The sequence below is a fragment of the Limulus polyphemus genome, unplaced genomic scaffold (genome assembly GCF_000517525.1).
Source record: "Limulus polyphemus unplaced genomic scaffold, Limulus_polyphemus-2.1.2 Scaffold78, whole genome shotgun sequence".
Lineage (NCBI taxonomy): Eukaryota > Metazoa > Arthropoda > Merostomata > Xiphosura > Limulidae > Limulus > Limulus polyphemus.
The window spans coordinates 676,834-701,373 of record NW_013665688.1 but is presented as its reverse complement, the minus strand read 5'-3'; the positions used below and the strand labels follow the sequence as shown (position 1 = coordinate 701,373).

The window sequence follows — 24,540 nt, the reverse complement described above, 5'->3', positions numbered from 1 at the left end:
GTCTCGGTGATCTTTACTTTCGCATTTTTTAAAATTTTTTTTGCTAATTTCGATTTAAAAAATCAATGACTGTAATAAATTAATATCTTCGTTACTGATTTGATCCATTACTTAACGCTGTCCTTAATTAGTGCTTTTGTTTGAACTTTTGGTTTCAAGAAACTAGTGTCTGCTCTTAATTTTTTAGCACATTTGTTACTGCATTGCTTAAATGAACTAATTCCTGCAATTAATTAGTATTATTGATGCTTCCCAATTTAAAGAAACTAATGATTGCTCTTCGTACTTTTGTTACAGCATTGTTTAAAGAAACTAATGGCTGTCCTAAATTAGCACTGTTATTACCAAATTATTTAAATAATAATGAATTAATGTCCTGAATTGGTAAATTTGCTACGGAACCGTTAAAAAAACTAATGCCTGTTTTGATTAATATATCTGTTACTGCGCTGTTAAAAAACGACAAATAGGGTAACCTTTGAACTGTGCTATTATGTTTTTTTTAAAATAAACTAATGACTGTTCTTCATAATTGTGTTAATGCATTGTTCAAAGAAATTGTTGCCTGTCCTGAATAAGCCCTTTGTTTATAGAAACTGATAGCTGCGTGAATTTCATACTTATGTTCCATTTTGTTTAAGAAAACAGACGATTGGCTGTTCTTACTTTGTTTACTACATTGTTTAAAGCAACTAGCAGCTATTATTAATTAGTGTATATTTTTATTACTGTATTGTTTAAATAAACTTATGCCTGTCCTGAATCAGTAATTTGATCATAAAACTGTTTAAAAAAACCAGTGGCTATACTGAATTAGCAGTTTTATTACAATTTTTGACTTAAATATATTAATGGGTGTTCTTATAATTTTCTTACTAAATGCTTTGCGATTTTGCAAATAAAAAGGATGATAGAAACAGATGGTTATCACTTTTTTTTTACTCTATTCAATTATGGCAACTAAAAAAATGTTTGGCGAATGACCTTTGCACTTTTGTTACTGCTATCTTGCTGTGCAAAAAAGCATATGTATGTTGTTCCTTGTAGTGTTGCTTATCATATGAAAGAACGTGATTGTTGTCTTTATAACTTTTTATATTGTTTGTGTAAATTAAATTGACGACTGTTCTTAGCAAATAATTTTTAACCATTTAATCTATATCATTTAAGTGTGATTATAAAATCACTTTTGTTGTCTACAAATATTATACATCTATCTGTGCTTATTTTATGCATATTTATTCTGTATGACAACCAATAAAATGTGTGTTTTTGTGTACACATCTATTCACCATATGCTTCTTGTGTGTCACGTCATGGTTTAATTTTAGAAGCTTTATAGTATATTTCTCAAGTCTTATTTGTTTGGGAATCGTACTGTGTGATTAATGTAGTATCTTAATTTCATACTTATCCTTATATAATTGTAGTAAGTTGTGACTTTCACTGTTGAGTCTGTAGACTTTGTACATGATATGTTATCTAACTGGTTCCTGCAGATGTTTTGTCTGTATGCTTTCTTTGTCCTCTCTGCACTGTCTGATTATATAGTGTATTTTTCTTATGTTTAGTACATAACGTAATGTAGCAATATTGTCTGTAAATAACGTTTGAGCGTTATCGTATAAACATAACTGTTGTGTATGTAAATATACATTATATTTGTACACCATATACTATGTAGCCCCTGTATCGCTATATTATGCGTAAATATCATGTTATGTAATTGTAGTGTCTAAGCTTTGAGGTCGGAAATTGTTGCAGTTATTGCCTGAGGCCAAAGGTTTTTTTTTTTCTTCTTCAAAAGCATAGCTAGGGCCAGGCTAAAAGCAAAAACTTAGGCCATTAAGCCTAACTTACACAGTAAGATTTTGTGATACTTTTTTATTTTACACTTTACAGTTTGGACTTTTGGTGTTTCTTGGTTGAAAAATAACTCTTGTATTTTTTTAACAATACCCTTTTCACCACAATGGTACATAAAGCGAAATTTAACTTATAGGGTATTTTATACCTTTCTTTATACACACAGTCGTATATTACACTCTTTCGGACGTAGTACATTTGCAGAAGTACTCATGTATATATCCCTACTACATCCTTCAAGTTTTTACTATAGTGTTGTTATGTCCCTTATCACTGTGACAGTTAAACATTAATAACCTAATTTTTAAAATCTCGAACACAACTACATTATACACGTTAAATAAAACGCTGGAGTGGGTGGGCTATTAATTCAACTTTATTAGGTTGATTTTTAGTGTGACATCGAGTGAACATTTCTACATCAAATCAGTTTATTAGTATATGCAAAATCAATACTGTAGTGACATTCTTTTGCAACATTAATACAACTAGTTTGAGTTTTGTCATATTACTGAAGATTTTGTAGAAGATGCAAAATTCTAGAATAAAACAGAGCCTGCAGTGATTGATACTTAACTATTCTTTTTAATTTAATGGTTTGTTGTTGTTGTTTCAAGCTGGATTGATTATAGTTCTCTGCTTATTAGTTTTCAAATTCGTGTTTATATATAATAGTCTTGAAAGTTACTATTAAGGACCGTGGTATCATTTGCAGTTTTATTACTGCGTTCTTTAAAGAACCAATGAATGTTCGTATTTTTGTCTCTGCAATTACCAGAGAAAGTAATGGATGGCTTTAATTAATACTTTTGTAACTACTGTAGTTTGCTAATATATAGGTGTAATAGCTGTTATATGCATTTTTGTTACTGAACTAGTTAAAACAAATAGTGGCTGTCCATACTTAGTGCTTTTGTTTCTACTCTTGGTTTAACGAAACCAATGGCTGTCCTTTGTACTTTTGTTATGCATTGTATAAAGAAACTAATTGTTGCTTTTAACTAGTACTTTTATTACTACGTTCTTTAAGGAAAATATGTAATCCTGAATTACTTAAAGAAATTAATTACAGTCCTGGGTAAGTAATTTTATTATTGTTTTATTTATAGAAACTAATAACTGTTCTTAGTTAGTACATTTGTAACTGGCTTGTTTAAAGAAACTTGTGGCTGTCCTGAGCTGGTAGTTTTATTACTGAATGATCTAAAGAAAGTAATGACTGTCTTGAATTAGCACTTATGTAATACTGTGTTTAAAAACTAATGGCTAACCTTTGTACTTTGCTACTACTTGAGACTAAAAGAAAATATACATTTTTGTCATTTTTCGTATTACATTCCACATAGGAAATTTGCAACTGTTTTAGTACTTTTTTTACGGTATTCTTTAAAGTAAACTGATGGCTGTTTTTAACAACTATATACACAAAGTGGCGAGTAAAATATTTTGTATCTCTAGCACTATATTATACTATATAAACTGATCACTATCCTTATAATTTTTGTAATAAAAGTTAGCTAGCAATACATGAAAAGCATTCTTTGTACTTTTGTTACTGCTATTTTATTGTGTGAAAAACAAATGGTGGGTTTTCGTAGAGTTCTTGTTGCTGCTTAGGATGAAAGAACCAGATCGTTGCTTCAGAACTTCTATTGTACTGTGTGTAAAACAAAAACTAATAACTGTCGTTGGAGCAATGTTTTTAATATTTTAACCTTCATTGTTTACGAGTTATTATAAAGCCTTCACTGTGCATTTTATGTTTATCATTCGTCTCTGTGGATCTTTTTATTCTGTATAATAACTCATAAGATATATGTGTATATATATATTAATATGTTTAATTTAGTCAAAGTTTAGCGACTATATCCATTTTTCAAACCTTGCTTAATGCTTGTGGATTATATCGTATCTTATTATGGTGTCTGTATTTCATGTACATACTGCTGCAGTGGTAGTAAATTATATTTATATATCATACGATACTTTGTGGAACGCATGCTGTCCAACATTTGTCTGTGTACGTTATATTTGTATTTCATTCACTGTCTAATTATATAGTGTCTGTACATTATATTATTGCGTTGTTTAAAGAAACTTACGGCTGTCCATTGTTAGTGCTTTATTTAAGGAAAGCAATGATTGTTCTTCGTAATTTTGTTACTGCACATAAAAAATAACGAAAACTAATGGCTGTCTTTAATCAGCATTTTGTTTCTACTTCTAGTTTAAATAAACTTACGGCTGTCCATTGTTAGTGCTTTATTTAAGGAAAGCAGTGATTGTTTTTCGTACTTTTGTTACTCCACATTTTGTTTCTACTTTTGGTTTATAGAAAACAATGGCTGTCCTTCGTATACTTTTGCTACTGGGCTGTGTTTACAGAAGCGAATTTCCCTACTTCGTTGATACTTTATTTAAAGAAATAAATGGTTGGTCTTCGCACCTTCACTACTGCATTGTTTTTAAGAAATAGCAGTTGTATTTAATTAGCAACTTGATTACTACAGTGTTTAAAGAAAATAATAGTTTCTTTATATTAGTACTTTTGTCATTGCATTGTTTAAAGAAACTAGTGGCTGTGTCTGATATTCATTTTACCGCCATGTTTAAAGAAAAACGTATGATTGGTTTCATAATGTTATTGACTTGTTTAAATAAATCAATGGCAACAAATATCCAAACATACATATTTATTGGTTTGTTGGTGTATATATTATCACTAAACTCCTAAGGAGAGGTATTATCTTTGACTGTTACATTAATGGTTGCCCTAAATGTACTGCATTATGTAAAGAAACTAGAGATGTCCTTAGTTAGTAATTTGGTATTGTATTGTTTTAAAAAACCTAATGTCTGTCTTGAATTAATAATTTTATTATATTGCATTATATAGATAAAACAATGGCTGCCCTTAAGTACCGTGTATTACTTTCTTAGAGAATTATTTAAATAAATTTGTGTCTGACTTTCTACTTTTATTTACTGTACCGTTTACAGAAAGGGGTAGCTGCCATATGTTAGTTACTTTATTGCTGCATTATTTGAGGGAATTGATAACAGTCCTGCTGTGTTTGACCCTCAAAATACAGATTTGTTTATATACTGTTCACTAGGGGCGGGCTCTACTATTGTACCATATTGAGTAAAGTTTTTTTTTTTTGCCATTAACAACACTCACTTTAAGGAACTGATCAAAATATTAGGCAAATTCACTCATTCTCTCTTTTTGTAAAATTGCAACTAGTTGCAGCATTGATAATGTTTTTATTTTTTCATATGACTCATATGCTGTTAGGGGCTTTGCAATCGTCAGATTTATGGACTCGTAGAAGTTTGTTGTATAAATAGTTTAGAAAAATGTGTTTGAAAACCTGGTGACACTTCGTGCTTTGGGGGAATTTTGGGGTTTAATAAAAATGGATGTTCTTATTATTTTTCGTGCTACATTCTTTAAAATAAATTTCTGGCTGTTTTAGTACTTTTAATATATTCTTCAAAATAAAGTGTTAGCTGCCCTTAGTAATTTTGTGAATAAAGTGGCGAACAAAAAACTACTGTATCCGTGGAGCATTTTTTACCATATTCATTGTATAGATTGATGTCCATTCATATAATTTAAAAAAATAGCTACACCATTGTTAAAATATAGTTCAATAAAAATAACTATTTGACATTGTTCACACCTTTGTTACTGCTATTCGATTGTGTGAGAAACAAACATTGGGTACTCCTGTAGTTATTGTCACTGTATGATCTATAATAATCTGGTCGTTGTCGTTTAGAACTTTTTCTATTGTATTGTGTAAAAAACTTATGACTGTCCTTGGCAAGTCATTTTAACACCTTAACCTTCATTATTTAAACGTTGTTATAAAGGCATCTTCGCTGTATATTCATATTTTACACCAATTGTCCATGTTCACGCTGTTACACGTTTTTCATATAATAACTAAAGCTTGTAAATATAAATATATATCTATGTATGGTATAGATCATCTCACGGGATGGTCTCATTTTAAGTCTATGTACCGTTCATTTCAAATCTGCTTGTTATACCTGCATCGAATCGTTTGTTACTATAGTATATTTATTTTATACTTATGTTATGAGGGTAAATTCTATTTAGGTGTTTCGTGATTTCATACTGTTGTGTCTGTGGGTTATGTTTGTATATGATATCTTATCTAACTTGATCCTGAAGGGGGTTGTGTATGAAGTATGACATCCAACTCGAATCTGTGTGCTTCTGTACATATTCACTATCAAATTTTGCCTGTACATTATGTTTAGTACATAATGCTCTTTACAAATAGTGTCTATAAATGATGTTTGTACGTAAACCTGTATCAAATTATAATATATATACATGGACATCGTATTCACAACCACATAGTGCTTAGCCGTATTATCTGTATATTGTATATGTCTGTTAACTATTTTAGTGCAAAAACATTGTGATTGTGAGTCGATGTTTTTTTATTGCTTTAAATAAGGTTACTTACAATGTATAATGGTCTTTGAACAATCTGTATACTGCGTGCTATGCAACTGAAATTGTTTACATTGTTTTTCAACATCATAGACATGTTACTGTATTTGTCAATGTATAATGTATTATATCAACATTTCACACACCATGCAAGTATGAAAGTGTAGTATTTAAACTTTATTCCTAAAAATCATGTGGGATATAATTGTGTATAATGTTACCTGATATAAGACGTACCTCTAGTGTCTGTATCTCATGATTGGATATTTTATAAAAAATTGCGTATTGCAAGACTATATGTCTAGAGTATCTGCAAAGTGTATACTTCCGAATATAATATAATTGTATATCAAGAAGATAAACTTTCATTACTGATGTGTAGTACATTGCAATGTTGGAATGTGTAGAAACAGAGTGTACTTAAAGTCATGTTTCTGTTAACGTCCCTTAATTTTCATATGACTACAGAATGTTTTATGCATGTTAGTGTTCATTTGGTTTCAGGCTGTGATGCACAAGCTAAAGCTCAAACAGTTGCAGACTGTGATGTATCAGTTACTGTTTATGCAGAATATGATGTATAACCGGTATTCATGTAATAGAATCTGATGTGTAGCTGCAGACTATGATGTCTAAGCTAGTAATTATGGAACTGCAGATTGTGATGTATCAGCTAGTGCTCAGATAACTGTTGACTATGGCGTTTTAGACATGCAGTATTCATGTATTTACAAACTGTGATGTACAAGCTAAAGCCCAAGCAACTGCAAACTGTGATGTATCAGTTAGTGTTCATGTAACTGCCGATTATGATGCCTAAGATAGTAATTATGTAACAGCAGACTATGATGTATCAGCTATTGGTTATGTAACAGCAGACTATGATGTATCAGCTATTGGTTATGTAACAGCAGACTATGATGCATCAGCTATTGGTTATGTAACAGCAGACTATGATGTATCTGCTAGTGGTTATGTAACTGTAGAATCTGATGTATCAGCTAGTGGTTATGTAACAACAGACTATGATGTATCAGCTAGTGGTTATGTAACGGCAAACTATGATGTATCAGCTAGTGGTTATGTAACAACAGACTATGATGTATCAGCTAGTGGTTATGTAACGGCAAACTATGATGTATCATCTAGTGGTTATGTAACAACAGACTATGATGTATCAGCTGGTAATTATGTAACAACAGACTATGATGTATCAGCTATTGGTTATGTAACAGCAAACTATGATGTGTCAGCTAATGTTCACGTAACTGCAGAATGTTATATTTTAGTATTCGTGTAACTGTAGGCTGTGGTGCTAACGCATCGCATTCTGCTGTTACATGAACACTAGCTAACGCATCGCATTCTGCTGTTACATGAACACTAGCTAATACATCGCATTCTACAGTTACATAACCACTAACTGATACATTATAATCTGCAGTTACATAGTCATTAGCTGGTATATCATAGTATGCAGTTACATAGTCACTAACTGATACATTATAATCTGCTGTTACATAACCACTAGATAACACACCAGATTCTGTTACATGAATACCAGCTACACATAATATTCTGCAGTTGCATGAACAGCAACTGATACTTCACAGTTTGCAGTTGTGGTTTGAGCTTTAGCATATGTATCACAGTCTGTAATTACACGAATACTGCATGGCTAACACGCGACTTATAAAGTGAGCTAACTACACATGACAGAAAATACTCGAGTCTACAGTTACCTAAACATTAGCTGACACACCATATTCTGCAGTTACACGAACACTAGGTAATACACTACGTTCTGCAATTACATGAACACAAGCTAACACATCACTTTCTACAGTTACATGATCACTAGCTAACGCATCGCATTCTGCTGTTACATGAACACTAATACAGGAAAGTTTCTTACTACTCGAGTTCTGGTTTAGTCAAGCACTATGTGTAGCAGAAGCGTGGCACTGAGTTAACAATGTAGATGTTGCTCAAATGTCTGTAAATAGTAAAGAAAGGAGTTTTACGGATTCTTGTATTCAAGATACGTTCTTCTGTCTCAGATTATATCTTGAAAAGTTGTACCCTTTCAGGTTAACGTACAAAGTCCCGTGCTCACCTACAATTTGCATATGTAGCGTTTGCAGAATGCTGGTAGCTAATAATCCATTATCGTTAGCGATGAGTCAAAAAACTTACCGAAATGGTGCAATGAAGCAGAAATATTTGTCTTGATATTCCTGACTTACGGTAAATCATAGCTGCTGTGTTAACGTTTCAGTTACATTGAACGTAAGCGTTCCTAGAACTGCAGTATCCTGAAATGATAATCTTGTAAAATACATACAGTACACATGCACATCAACGGTACATGTACACTACAAATTTTATGTATATATATACCCTCGTATAGCAGCGTCCTGATACCTGGGATCGAGATTAATCCAAGCAATACTATAGGGGCCTCCGGTGCAGCTCATATGTGTTCTTTAGGGGACGCCCTTGGCTTTGTTATGGAACAAAGGGATGTGAGGGTCACGTGACCAGCCAAGGGTGGGGAACAAGTACATGTATAATGGGGGCTCCGACAGGGTTCAGTCTTTAGACGATGTCTGTCCTATATCGTGATGCTTGATCGCTCTAGCGTCTTACCCAGTGCAGAGAACTTTAGAATGCCTTCGAAGCAACAAGGCTGATTTTTTTTTTTTATATCAGCTACCAAGTCATTATTTTTTTAACGGTTTATATATATATATATGGCTACTTAAGTATTACTGTCTGATAGAGAATATTAAAGACTAACAAATAGGATTGAATTATTTTTATTATCTTAAATTGTCTGATTTCTTAGGTGTCAAATATAGCTGCATTAAAAAAATAAAAATTGTTTTCCAGTTTTTAAAGTTTTTCAGGAATTTTTAGGAACATTAGATCCAATAGATGTTATCAAGAACACCAAATATAACTTTTTTGTTTATTATTTCATCCAAGGTCATATCAATCTTTTGTTATAGTTGAAGCCAGAATTTCGACCTTGGAAATATTTCCTGTGACACGTTTTGAAAGATCCGTTACCCAGTGAAGTAATTTTTTTGAGAATTTCGTTACTAGGCTGTGATACGAAAGGATCTTAATTTCTCTCGATAATGAAATATGTGGTTCTGGCTAATAACAGACTTTTTAGGATGAGCCATCAAAATTATAAATCATTAAAAAATAAAGTACAATTAGTTCTAGTTTTAAATTTATTAGTTAAAGTGTAACTTGTTTTGTACAGATGTAGTTTATATGTATAACTGATTTTTTTATGTAAATCAAATTATTCTACATGTTTGTAAGACAATCCAAGTGCTCTCTTGAGGCTCATCAAGTTACTATATAAACTTACACTTCACCTGTAGAAGTACCTTTAATCTTGGATAACAAAATAATTCAAACACTCGTGCTTAGAAGTAAGCGTATGTTGTCTGTTTATTTTTCTGAACAAAGCCACATTGTGCTATCTGTTGTGTCCACCGCTGGAATCGAACCCCGAATTTTAGCGTTGTAAGTCCTTAAACTTATCGCTGTCTCACTGGGGACTGTATGTTGCTTATAGAAAATAAAATGTAGTTAGGTACACTTAAGTATATTTTTAATATTAAACCTATCTTATCTTAAAGTTAAGTTTTTTTTAAGTAATTGATAGTGTCCTACGATTAGACATAACTTTAGTTTTCATGATTTTTATTGCTCAGATTTTCATTTTATGCCGACTGTAAATTACACTTGTAATTACAATGCGCGCGTGTCTTCCGCTGTTATTAAACATCCTTTTCCACACCTAATGCTATTGTGTATAAACAGGCACATATGTAGAGCAAAAGTTTTGGAGAAAACCAAAAAAAAACATGGTGACAGCGCCAATGCTTACAAGTAATATGTACAGAGACAGACAACGGTAATGGAATGTACCTGTAGAGTTTTGACGCGCAATCTTCACCAGCTAACCAGATGGCAGCTTTAATCAGCCGTTGCTTATTCCAATCCAGTACATGTAACGCATGATGATGCTACCTACCTCTGTATTGGTCAGAGGTTGCGACTTCTCACTCATTTCGATAATCATTTGGCATACAAGTGTTTAAGAAATGTTAACTCGTTTTGATTGAATTCGGCTAAAACATGGATGAATAAGCAGTCTCCTAAATTTAAATTTGTCCAGTAGATGTAACTATATTCGCATTTTAAATTTCAAATGAGGGCTTAAACCATCAGCGTAAGTTTTTTTTTTTTTTATTACCCTTAACACTGGTGTCTGCCGTGTTTCTACAACCCCACCCTATCTACAGCGATTTTGGTACAGCCTGGGTTCAAGCGGGGAGATTTTTTTACGCATAAGGGATGGAAGGGAGAGGGGGAATTAGGGGACGGGAAGATATTTTTTATGAGTGTTCATGAGTTAGGATACCCGTAGGCGCTCGGTTGGTGCCGAAGCCGGCCGGTAGACTAGGTTGCGTTTTGCTCGTGATTCCTCACCACGCAGCTCGGAAACGCTACTCGTGCCCGTAGCTGTGTGATTGGAGAGTAGTAGACATGATAAGCTACTGCTCAAATGATTTGCTAAAACTCTTTGAAAACCTGAAAACGAGCGTGCGTTTCTATATTCTCAGCTATTCCGACCTTGGTGAGTATTTACAGTGCACTACGAGTGTTATATGGAGTTAAACAGTATCTGGAGAAACATGCCGAACGGAAGAGCGAGTGCGGCTTAGCCGCATAGCTAGGATGGAGAGCGACGACCTTCATCAGTGTAGAGTTAAGCTACTGAGGTTTGCCGAGTACTTGCCCTACCATCTTATATTAAGTTGCCTATTGTCTGGCACACACTGGTCCAACATCAGAATCAAAGCTTGTACTATTAACGGATTAACCCATTCAGGTAAGCTTGGGAGTGATGCACAGCAGTAAATTAGCCTTCGTATTTTTGCGAACTACTTGTTAGATTTGTAGTTACGAAAAGCTAACCAACAAACATATCTCTTGTTAGTTCTAAACTGGTTAAGTTCATAGTGAAGTGTATGCCATTACGCTGTGTTAATGGTGGAGTTGTAAAGATAGTAGGAGATATTATTTTGAACATGTAATGGGTAGAAACATTCATTTTACCATGAAATACATTAGTGACAAGAGCCGACTTGTAAATTTAAAACATGCAGAACCTTTAGGCAGACAGATCAAAATCCATTTTTAATGCTATGGTTGAGAAACAAAGCGAGTAAATATAATTTGGACATGCAAGACTAAAATCAAACAGTCGTGAAACGAGCACGAGCCACTGTAAGGATTACAAGATGAGATAGTGAAATGGATTTGTAGACGGTAAACCTACATGTGACAAGGCACATTTGAAGAATTATGATAACGGTTAAACTTACTATAATTTCATATTGATATGTAAATATCCACGACAGCTTTACAGGTTTCGAGAGTTATAGTATTATATTTTGTTTTATACAAACCTAGTCTCTGATCTCCCACATATTTCTGTACTAACAGTATACATTGTAAAGTATCTGTCGGTGAGGTCGTAGTAGGCTGAACGACTTACATGTAGTTGAATGTAGACCAATGATAGCGAGTCAATGTGCTTCCAGAAATTCATCCACAAACTCTCTGAAGCTATAAATATGTTAAAGCAACTTGGCAGAGTTGAACGTGTTATGCATCTAGAAGTCAGCAGCTGAAGCCGCAACGGCTGGCAAGTACGAGAATGATGAAACCATGCCGCTAGTTAGGCATGCGTAGAGCCTCTCCAGTCATCTGGCTAATGACAGAATCTACCTTTTTATAGCGTGACTCACGCCTTGCAAATATCAGTTACTGTGTTGCATTTCTGAGGAGTAGGGTATGCGATATCGCTGTACATATGCAGACACAGTGTCTGTCAGTTACGAAGCTTAAACATGTACTGTGGTTGTATTATTGACGGTGCTAGTTATTACAGCAGTTTAATTCTTTATTCATATAACTTCCTGTGGTACAGACCATGATGGTAAATTTAATCTGGTTACACGTTTTCTTAATGGCATTATTTGTAAACTGTATGGATGTCGAACAGTTAAGCCGCAAGGACTGCCTTTAACCTTGTGCATGTACTTCAAGGCCTCACGAATTATTTTAACGTGTCGGTTGAACAATTTAGCGAGAGTGTATAGGATTTCCGCTCATAGTGTTGAAAAGTTAACGTGTTATAACAATATCTGCCTCCCGGTGGCTCTGCGGTAAGTCTGAAGGCTTATAACGCTAAAAATCGAGTTTTGATACTCGCAATGGGCAGAGCAAAAATAGCCCATTGTGTAGCTTTATGTTTAACAACAAACAAACGAACAAACAAATAACAATATTTAATGTTTTACACATCGAATTACAGACTTTACTTTTACCGTTTATTGCTATACAGAAATATCAGCCTCAGCTACATATTATTTATTTCTTGTCTACAATTACTCTTACCCCACGTTTCACAATGAATTCCACATAGCCGTATTGTGTGATAAATATTAAAATATTAGTAAGTTGCCAACACAAGTGACATTGGATGTCTTGTATTCTTGCCAGATTCAGCAAGACTTATTGAAGCAGTCTATTTGATAGACTGAGAGGTAGGTACGTGTTCAAGTGTTATAGGTATGAGTTCGCGTTCTAACTGTTAGACCAAGTAAGTTACTGCTATAGTGGCTTTTCAGAGAGTCGTATTATAGTTGTGTGAGGAAGAAGATTCTTAGTGGTCTAATATACGTCGAAAAAGTAACGCCAGATCCCCTTTCCTCGGTTAAAATAACAGTTGATAATACGATTCATATTGGCTCCTAGTTAGATTAACGGAGCATGTACCACACGGCTCGCCATTCACAAGATGGCGGTGCTAGTACTAGAGACCTGGTATTTTCTTAAGGGTTCGTTTTAGCTGTTAACCTCTCAAAAATAAATTGCTATCGTTTTTTTCTTTTTAAGTTTGTTGTTACTATTGTCTAAGAAAAATGTAATTCTTTTGTGGTCAGAAGTTTTGCTATTGATTTTTTCGGGGGGGGGGGGGAGGGTTGTTGGCAAGAGACCAGTAATACATTACAATAGTGTTTTATAAGTATTTGTTTCAAGAAAAGTCACTTGTGGTCAGAAAAGTATATACTTGACTGCACATTTGTATCGAAATCTTACTTCGCTGTGCACATTCAAACAATTGTTATACATGCCAGATCCCTGGTATCAGAACGTTTTTATTTAACACGATGATAACTATTTTTATGAAAAATACACTTGTTGGTTTAATGCTACAATTTCAAAATTCTTGTTAAGACTTTCGGCTGTTAAATTACAACTTTCACTGCGCTTAGTAATATTTCACTTATTTTTTTATTTTATTTTTTTGTTTTGTTCAACAATTACTACCATTCTGCGGAACGTGATAAACTGCCCATCTTATGAAACTGAGATCTTTCGAATTGAAGGTGAACTTTCATGTTGTATTTGAAAATTTTAAAGCCGTAAAAAAAGCTAAGTATACAATAAAGCATCTTTGTCTGGATTCACGAATTTGGAATTATCTTATTAATATTTCAAAATTATATTTTCATTCAGTAGCCATATAAAACAATTTAGCTTAAAATTCACATAAATAATTTCTGTTTATCTTGATAGCCATATAGAAAATTCGGTGAAGTATCTATGTCAAGCATTTCGGTGGCTCAGCGATAAGCCTGAAGGCTTATAACGCTAAAAACCGGGTTTCGATACCCGTGGTGGGCACAGCACGGATAGCCCATTGTGTAGCTTTGCGCTTAACAATAACAACAAATCTATGTAAATAATTTAAATTTTATTTTATGAGTGTATAAAACATTACGGTTTCGTTTAATAGCAGTGTATATTTGTGCTCATGTAAATAACATGTGGCATTAAGTCACGAATATTAGAGTAATCATAATCAGTGTACGATTTTATTATGTCCAGTGTTTGTTTACGCGTAAACTTAAAGGTTGTCATAAACCGCTTTCAAAAAACATGCTTAATATGTATTTTATTAAAGGCTATTACTACATTTGGCTTTTACATGTTCTGTATATACAACCAACTACAATATTTAATTCTTTATTTTTTGCTGTCGCTTTTAAGTCACTTTTTAAAATCGTTTCTAAGCATTATAACTAATTTTTATATTATGAAGATTGACTGTGGTTTTTCATGTGTTATTTATTTGGTTGGGATATTTCATCTGCAATGGTGCTTTATTATAATCTACTCCCATTACGTTTTTGTGAAAGTTCTAAAGAAAAGCTTCCCCCAGAAACCGGATGTAAGATTTAATGCATCGATCATGTATTATTGTTTTAAAATATTTTGCTATGTAATACTTATTCTTCTGAATATTCGTTACTTCATGATGTTCATCTATTGAACACGTTAATTTGGATAATGTATATTGTTGAGTGTTTTATGAACATTTATTGTTTTTAATGGAAACGGTAAATTTTGTATTGCCGGAATCCTGCCAAACTTTCTGTCATACATGTGTGACGTCATCATCAGATATAAGATATGCAAAACCTAATTTCCATTTTTGGATTTTAGGTGCCGAAGCGATCCATTGTAAAAAACGATTAATGTAGCTTATTAGCACATTTGGTAATGATGCCGTAAAGCTGCTTTCATTTGAGCTAAATAAAGGTCTTATCGCTTTCACAGTGTTAGAATTATTTGCCAGTTTATGCTTTTATGAAGTAGCCCTTTTTGTAACTTAGCCTTAAAAAATATCTTTGACGCAGAAAGAAATACTGCCAGCAGTTTTATATCAAAATACCCGTTTCGAAGAATCCCTTATATTTTGTTCATAAATTTAATTACTTGATTTTATTCTTAATATCAGATTCATACGTTATTCCGATGTCTCATTTATACGCACTCTTAACTATTGTAGAAACACGAATGTTTGGGTTTTATTAAAAAAAATTCGAGAGCTAATAAACACTTGTTGTTTAAAATGTGCTTCGTTATACTTGTTAAAAAAAGAACCCTACCTACAAAGTCGTATACAATGCGAGTCTATAGGAGGCCCAGTAATACACCAAATCTGTAAAAATTCGAAATAAACATTATTCGTTTGGGGTTATCAATTCCGTATATAGCGCTGAATTTCCATCACAAACCAAATCTTTGAAATTATTAGTCTCATTCGAACAATTATTTTGTTTTATAAACCGTCATTATATCGCAATCTGATTCTAGTTCAGAGTGTGGAAGATCATATCTTGTGAAGAGCGGTTTAGACCCAAATCACTGAGCTAAATTGGCAACACTGACCTGTGTTTTTTACACATTTATTTGTACATCATTAAATACCTTTATTGTAGACAGTATTTCACCTCACGGTAACTAAATCGACAGTAACTTGTGTCAATACACAAGCACACAAAACTTAGCTTTGTTTCATACTGAATACGCTGGAGTTTGGGTCTGAAGCATTGGTTGAACGGAAATGACACTCTGCCTCCCTGCATTATAAAGATAAAATTATAATAAAAAAAATCCGGAAACTAGTGAGTTATTGTTAGCCGATTCATCAGAATTTAACCATTGTACACCATTGAATCGAATACTGTGCATACTGCTGTAATGGGAGTACGTAGAAACATTTATGTGATACTGGTATTTCATCACATAATATACAGGACGCGAGAGTATTTTGGAACAAAGTTCATGCAGTGTGACAACGTTTTCTAGTATGTTCATCTGGTATTTTGTGCAACGTACATGGGACATGAAAATATTTTCTATCAGACACCCATTTTTGTTGTTTTGTTTTGCACATATAGTGTGATAATATTTTTCCATTTACAACGGTATTTTGAAACACGTATAGGAAGTGGCGAGATTTTCTGTCAGACACTTGCTTTTTTTGTGATATAACGCATATAGTGTGATAATATTTTCCATTTACACCAGTATTTTGTTTATTTTTTAATATAACGCATATAGTAATAATATCTTGCATTCATACTATTATTTTGACACAATAAGGCGGGATAATATTCTCAACATGTCACTGTGATTAGATATCACCAGGATTCGTGGTTTAACTGTAACCAAAGTCATTATTTTAGATTTTGTCTATGCTCTTCTATTCTGAGGAAAGGCCCCACACGGCTATGTATGTGTTATTAATGGCTTAATTACTATGTATGTGTTATTAATGACTTAATTATTTAGTTTCCACATTCTAAAACTAGTGGTGGTCGAGAGAGTTTTAGTGGGCCTTGCATGGCCAGATGGTTAGGGCTCTCGACTCGTAATCTGCGACTCATGGGTTCGAATCTCCGTCCAACCAAACATGCTCGCCCTTTCAGCCGTGAGAGCGTTATAATGTGACGGTCAATCCCTCTATTCATTGGTAAAAGAGTAGCCCAAAAGCTGGCGGTGGGTGGTGATGACTAGCTGCCTTTCCTCTTGTCTTTCACTGCTAAATTAGGGACGGCTAGCGCAGATAGCCCTAGTATAGCTTTGCGCGAAATTCATAACAAACAAACAGAGTTTTAGTGAAAGATAGAATTGAATAATTGTTTCAAAGAATATATGTTTGTTAAGTTGTATTACTTATTATTCCCATTTGTAAATACATTTCGTTATCCTTGGACAGTTGTCATCTCTCGTGTAAAAGTGATTAATGTAACTTATCGGCATAATTGGCAACCATGCCGTAAATATGCTTTCACTTGAGCTCAATAAGTCTTACTGCTTTCATAGTGTTAGAATTATCCATCAGTTTATGCTTTTATGAAGTTACAAGTTTTGTATCTTAGCCTTAGGAAAAATATCTTTGACGCAGAAAGATGTATGAAGAAATAATGGGATCAGTTCTAAGTGAATACAAGGTTTTTAGAACTGGAAAATGTGTGTTTTAAGTAATCCCTTATAGTTTATTTTAAAATTAAGTACCCTATTTTACCTATGTATAACTTCTTTTATAGTAAACAAAAATAAATATTCACGCAAGTTTACTCCGTTATTTTATGTTAATCCCATATTTTACAAGGGCCATGTAATTTGACAGTGGAGTAAACAGATAACGTAATCCTCTATTATGAAATCATAGTTTTGCTTATGCACGAAACATGTACACTTCTCACAAATGTTCAGAAGTTCAAATGTATAGTTGATATAACATTTTAACTCCTCACTTACTCTCTAATATTGTATTACACGTAATCTGTAATATATATGTGTAAAGTTTTATCTACCACAGTTTGAATTTAACTTCCGTAAGGTTTCATTACTTTTATTACTCAGTAGGAAATTGTACATTTTGTGGTTTAAATATATTGGGTGTCGCCCTATTTCTGCATCTCGTACCAGGAAATCTGTCTGAGAAGCTATAGCCGTCTGAGCTCCCCCAGCTCTTATGATGAGATACATCCCTCTTCTTTGTGAAATGACACGCTCCCACTTCCCAGACCAATTTTTCATAACTATAAAACTGTTCAAGCAGAAATGTTAGGGAATCCACAAAACAGGTTATTCGTCTAACTATCACGTGTTAAAGAGGATGACTAAAAGTGGAAATTATCTCTTGTGGCTTGAAACTTCTGTGTGTGTGTGCTTAATAATATGACCAAGAATAAGTGGTAGTCTCAAAGTGTGCAAAGCTATGTATTTGACATTACTCTAGATATAATGCCAGTAATGGCGTCGCGTTAGTTACATATATTCAAGGTAATTAAATAACCACATAACAATACGTAATTAGACACGGCGTCTATATATACTTTATATATCTCCCGTCTTTCATGAATGTGGGATTAAGCATATAAACGATTTCTATATAAAAATATACTTATTAGTGGTCGAGTACCTAGAATCGGAAATGTAAAACGGTTTTCATTATTCTATATAAAAAAAGGGCATTTCTCTCATTGTTTCTAGTAAAGGCACCACATAATGTTTACTAAAAATGGCTGCTCTTACAATACAGAAACCACGGGAAATTTAACCAAGGACAATGACGGAAAGAAACGTATTGAAAGCTTAGTTTTCGCTGAAGTACATATCAAAGATTTTGTACTCCCTCTTTTAACTTATTTTTGTAAATCATTTAAATATATTACACTTTTTGTAGCTATGGTATCGAACACACACATAGTATTTAAATGTTACTATTTTAGTGATCTAGTACTAGATGTAATATATGAATGTGTAAATGAAACATAGTAACATGATTCTCGAGGTATTGTAATACGAGCTTGCACATATAAAATAGAAATGAATGACGTTCGTTTGTTACTGTACTTATTTATAACTTGGCATATGTAATCATACATGTAGTATGAATTTATTTGTCACTTTTAACTACCTTCTCGATGAATAGAAACAATGCCTAACATAACATACGGGTGAGTATTCAGATACAACTATATAGAAAACAGTGTGTAATTTTTGCTTGATTTTATGTTACATAACCAACGCAAACCAACGTGGGTAAACTTAAGAAGCAATTATATAGTATAGTGTATACGTATGGTTCGTAGCTGATGTTTTAGGTTATATATTAACTGAACGGTTCAGTTACAAATGCAAACCAACGTGTGTGAACTTGACGAAACGTATATTGAATACAGCACACTACGAGTGAGTTATGAATCTGTAAACAAACGTGTAAGAAGTTAATAAACACATTTTTATAACGATTCACCGCTGGCTTAATATATGAATTTGTAGGACTATATACAAATATCTAGAAGAACGACTTATTTTAAATTTATAGTTTATTGAATATTAAAATTAATCGAAATCAAATTTTCTCTATCTCTCAAAGCTTAGCCTTTTTCTGAGAAACTTCTTTAGGTATATTTTATTTCCAGAAATTACCCCTTTAGAACAGTCAGTTACATCAACTTATATGTATTTCCAAACCAGTTTCTTAGGCCACCAATATTAATATCAGCGCCAAGAAACGATGTATATCACAACTAAGAATTAAGATGCAACATCAAAAGCAGTTTGTTAACATTGACTTGAAATTTACGATATCTTACATTTAGTGTTAGTTCACATCATTTGTTGAACCCTTAAATATTTTTAAGTTACTTAGTTCAAACGGAAAAGGAAAAAAAATATTCAGCTTTTGTATGTTCGAATATTGACAAAAACTACCAACTTGTTAACGGGACGGTTGATGCTTTTGCTTTGTAATGCATTTTGGAAAATGGAATTTTTGTGTATACTACACAAGAATGAGCTGCTACAGCTGTGTCTGCTGAGAAGTGTTATTCAAATCAGCTTTCGAGTACCATATAACCTACAACGACACCTTGCAAACTTACATTCAAATCAGCTTTCGAGTCCCATATAACCTACAACGACACCTTGCAAACTTACATTCAAATCAGCTTTCGAGTCCCATATAACCTACAACGACACCTTGCAAACTTACATTCAAATCAGCTTTCGAGTCCCATATAACCTACAACGACACCTTGCAAACTTACATTCAAATCAGCTTTCGAGTCCCATATAGCCTACAACGACACTTTGTAAACTTACATTCAAATCAGCTTTCGAGTCCCGTATAACCTACAACGACACTTTGCAAACTTACATTCAAATCAGCTTTCGAGTCCCATATAACCTACAACAACACTTTGCAAACTTACATTCAAATCAGCTTTCGAGTCCCATATAACCTACAACGACACCTTACAAACTTACTCATTAACGTAAAGTTATTTGCGAACTTCTTCTGATTTATTTTGTCTTTGAAAATTAGGGACATGTAATAGTAAAAATGTTTATGCCTCTTCAAAACATTGACAAATAACTCTAGAATTAGACAGTGGTTGCACAATATTGTCTAAAGTTTGTGCTTCTGTCTGCACAATTCTGACATAAAGCTATATAGAGCTATAAAGTCCTCTGTCTGCATAAAATTGACAAAAAGTATGAAATCAGTCCTATGTTTGAACAACAATAACAAAACTTGAATTAACCCTTTGCTTCGTAAATAGTAATATAAATCCACAATCAGTTCTCGGCTTGCACAACGGTGTATACGTAAAGTCAGGGTCAGTAGTAAACAGTCCGCATATTAGTGATATAGCCCCTCAGTGGCATAGCGGTATGTCTGCGGACTTACAACGCTAAAAACCTGGTTTCGATACCCGTGGTGGGCAGAGCACAGATAGCCCTTTGTGTAGCTTTGTGCTTAACTTCAAACAAACAAATGAATTAGTAATATAAGTTTGGAGTAAATTTATATCCTCTCTATGCAAAACATTAACGTGAGGCTAAATTTTCATTAAACAATACTATATATCTTAAGCGTACGGGGATTCGAACCCGCGACCCGCAGATTGCGAGTCAAGCGCCCTAACCACTTGGCCATGCTGGGCCAATTTTTTTTTTTAGTTGATAAAATAGTAACATATAAGGCTCACTTCTTATTTAAAAACAAAAACACATCCCAATGCTGGCTAACTTCTGATACCACTCTTCAGAGGAAGGGGAAGATAATTTGGATTCCAGTGTCTAACATCTGTTTTGCTTGTCTCTGGTAACTGTACAAGAACAATATGGATACCAGTTCTTTGTGTTAGTGAGGTGGTAGAATGGTAGTGTGATAGGCCAGTTAACGTTAGCTACATAACGATATCAGATTAGTCCAAGGTTGAGTTGTCAGATTGACTCGTCAGAGTTATTCATAACTTGTACTTTATCCTATTTTTTATTGCAACTCATCCTGGCGAGACGTTATGTAACATTGTCTTTTGTCGTTATCACACCTCACCACCACCATTTCGTCCCCTTTAGTAGTTTGTAGAGATTTTCCAATGTGTGTGAGACACACATGATTTTACAGTCAAGATTAAAATTGGGTGTTTTTGTAAAGCTTATAACCAGAAGGCCAGTTAGTACACAGTAAAAAGTAAATAAATGCAGAACTAAGGATTATATAATATATACTTATTTCTTTTTGTTAGTTTAAAGAACATACTTTAAAATCATTTTCATTTTCATGTTGATTTAATTATCGCAATTCTAATTTTTAGAGTAAAATAATAGAAATTGTTGATGAATGTGCACATAGAACACACTCTTCATTCAGGAAATTATGTTTAGTCTTTAATATTATTTTGTTTTTATAAAGATTAAATTTACACCGTTATTTTTGACTAAAATCATAGTATTGTATTAATTATTAAATATTTATTTTTACTGCGTCAACGAAGAATGCATTCAGAACACTACAGGTAATGAGTCGACCTTTTGACTGCTCTTAAAAGAACTAGTGTATCTTGTTTAATTGGCCCGGCATGGCCAGTTGGTTAGGGCGCTTGACTCGCAATCTGCGGGTCGCGGGTTCGAATCCCCGTCAAACATGCTAGCCCTTTCAGCCGTGTTATAATGTTACAGTCAATCCCACTATTCTTTGGTAAAAGAGTAGCCCAAGAGTTGGCGGTGGGTGGTGATAACTAGCTGCCTTCCCTCTAGTCTTCCACTGCTAAATTTGGAACGGCTAGCGCAGATAGCCCTCGTGTAGCTTTGCGCAAAATTCAAAACAACCAACCCACCAATCTTGTTTAATATTTGTAAACTAACGCGTGTGGTAAACATGTAACAAAACTAATAAAAAATATATAATTTTTGGCAAACAAGATTTAGGTTTTCAAAGCCATAAGACGTTGTAGTTGTACATCTTAAGATTTAAATATTGCGATATTGAGTCACCAGTTCGTTCTAATTTACATAAGACGAGTTTGTTACCCCTCCATACAAGCATACTGACAAGGTTATTCTGCTGTGGTTCATCGAAACGTTTTTCCACAAATAACCTATGTATATATGAACGTTCTCTGTTTGTCCACAAAGAAAAACAGTAACGAAATTTTGTGTTAGTTACTATTCATTATATTAGTGTCTGAAAATATTATTTGTAAAAGTTTAATTTAATACTTAGAAAGCATTGTTGCCCGTAAAATATAACATAAGTCCTAAAAAAATGTATAAAAACCTCATCCGTTTTTCATACCCTTAGCATACATAGCTTCAACTCTAATCTATGTAAGTTACATATGCTCCAAGTGTAAGGTCTTAAATGTGTTTTAAAGTCATACTAAACAGCTTTTACTTTCTTAAACACATATCCTTCAACAGATTGTTATTTTTTGAAAAGTCTTTCTGCTTAGATATCAATTTTTTTTGTTTTAAAATATAACTTTATGTGGTATACTTTTAAACAAAGAATTCATTACTTATTTTACACTGGGCAAATCAGCTCTTTAAAAGTAAAAAAAAACTACCCGATAATTGTGTGTAAAAGTTCACTTTTAACTAACATGCACCGTACAGGTTTACAAAATATGCAATAAGATCCTGCCCCACTTTCCAAGGAACCTGTCGTGTTAATCTTTCATTTAAGTACATTGTTTGATTATTAAAAACAAGAAAAGAACAAAATTGTCTGCGTTTCGAGTGAGTCACGTGTAGTATTTGTGCTATTGCTATTACAGTTAATACATTTGTGGCGAAACACCAGAAACTAGTATCATAGTTAGAATTATCATAAAAACCTTCAATATACTAACCATGTAAGCCATGTACTAAGCCTTTTGCTTCACTATAAAGACATGTTCAGAAGAAAAAAAATTACTTGTATAGATTTGTGTACGGTTTTTCTGTAAGCCTCGATAGTCTTAAAGAAATTTTCAAGCAATGTAAGAACATTTAAAAGTCTAAGTCTGGCATTGCAACATTTTATGTTCTTTGAATTATATTGGTCAAATCTGTTGAAGTAGTTTTTTCAGTTTCTTTATGCTCATTAAACAGTTAAAACTGAGAAAAATTGATTTTCCTGATGAAAGTGTAGTTTATATTATTATGTGCAAATAATGTAATAAAACGTTCTCAAAAGTAATATGAAAAATACCATTTACTTTTAACAAAAGTTTAATATAAAATATATGTATATGTCACCAAACATAAATGCTTTTTAAGGGACGCTCCAAGTCTGCATCAATCTTAGGCTGTCAGGAAGTTGAATTGGCTAAAATGTCAACATGTTTTCCCACGTTTTTTTCCTCCTGGATGCCTATACATGTATATGTAAAGATAAAGGAACTTTGACTGCTTCTTGCACCGTCCCACGGGGCGTTATCGTCTCCCCACTCTACAACTACTATCTTAACTCTGCCAACTTTTCCCTTAATATCCCCCCCCCCCAATCTAAACAAGGAAACCCATTTAAAATATAGCAGCTTGCTTATGTAACATACTCGGTATTTCTGGCACAGGTATTTGGCACAACTGTAAATCTTTCAGCAGTTGTTTCTGATTACCATTTTTTAAAAGGAGTTAACGTCAGGGCACAGCATGTACTCCAGAGTCGTGTAATTTTTATATATTCTTCCTGCAAAGACTTTAAAACACTTTTTTTTGTTTGTTAAGGAACTATGATATAATATAAACCATAGGAAGCTGAAACTTGGGTTTCATTTGAGTTAGTGTATCAAACGATGTTTCCGTGGGAATTCCCTATTTACTAAATATTACATCCGTTATTTTGTGTTTGGTAATTTTAAGTACGGAACATCGACACATTGAAACAAAGTTTTCGTTCGTTTGTTATAAGCGCAAAGCTACACAATGGTCTATCTGAGCCTTGGCCACAACAGGGATTGAACCCTGAATTTTAACGATATAAGCAGTCTTAGCGCTAATCCACCGTGGTGGTCATTTATAGCTGCTTTCACAATTAATTTAGCTTTCAGATAAAATTTGTGTGATTCTGGTTTAAGTATCAGTTGGTGTTATGTTTGTTTTTTATTTTGTCTTCTGTTGATGAAGCGTTGCTGCTCGCTGTGATATTCTCGCTCTGTTGATATAATACAAAAGGACATTTCGAAACGCTGGATTCGATGTAATAGAAAAAGGATATTTCAATACACTGGACTCACTTGATATAATTGAAAAAATGACATTTCAAAACGCCGAACTCATTTGATATAATAAGAACATTTCAAAACGCTGGACTCACTTGATATAATAGCAAAGGACATTTCAATACGCTGGACTCAATTGATATAATATAAAAAGGACATTTCGAAACGCTGGATTCACTTGATGTAATAGAAAAAGGACATTTCAAAACGCTGGACTCACTT

The 24,540-nt window shown here is 33.4% G+C and overlaps 1 protein-coding gene across 10 annotated transcripts in view; it reads right to left on the bottom strand.

The window, feature by feature from the left end:
• The window catches only part of LOC111087846, a 229,712-nt gene that overhangs the window by 184,978 nt on the left and 20,194 nt on the right, over positions 1–24,540 (bottom strand). For 4 of the 10 annotated variants that reach the window (XR_002612472.1, XR_002612469.1, XR_002612476.1 and 1 more), the window contains exon 1: positions 8,555–8,684. The exons of 3 other annotated variants lie outside the window; for them this stretch is intronic. Coding sequence is in view for 1 of the 7 variants with exons in the window: in XM_022395984.1 (XP_022251692.1) it covers positions 11,857–11,900 (44 nt within the window). In the remaining 6 variants the exon portion in view is untranslated. 3 more of the 10 variants (XR_002612473.1, XR_002612474.1, XM_022395984.1) reach the window with 2 other exon arrangements.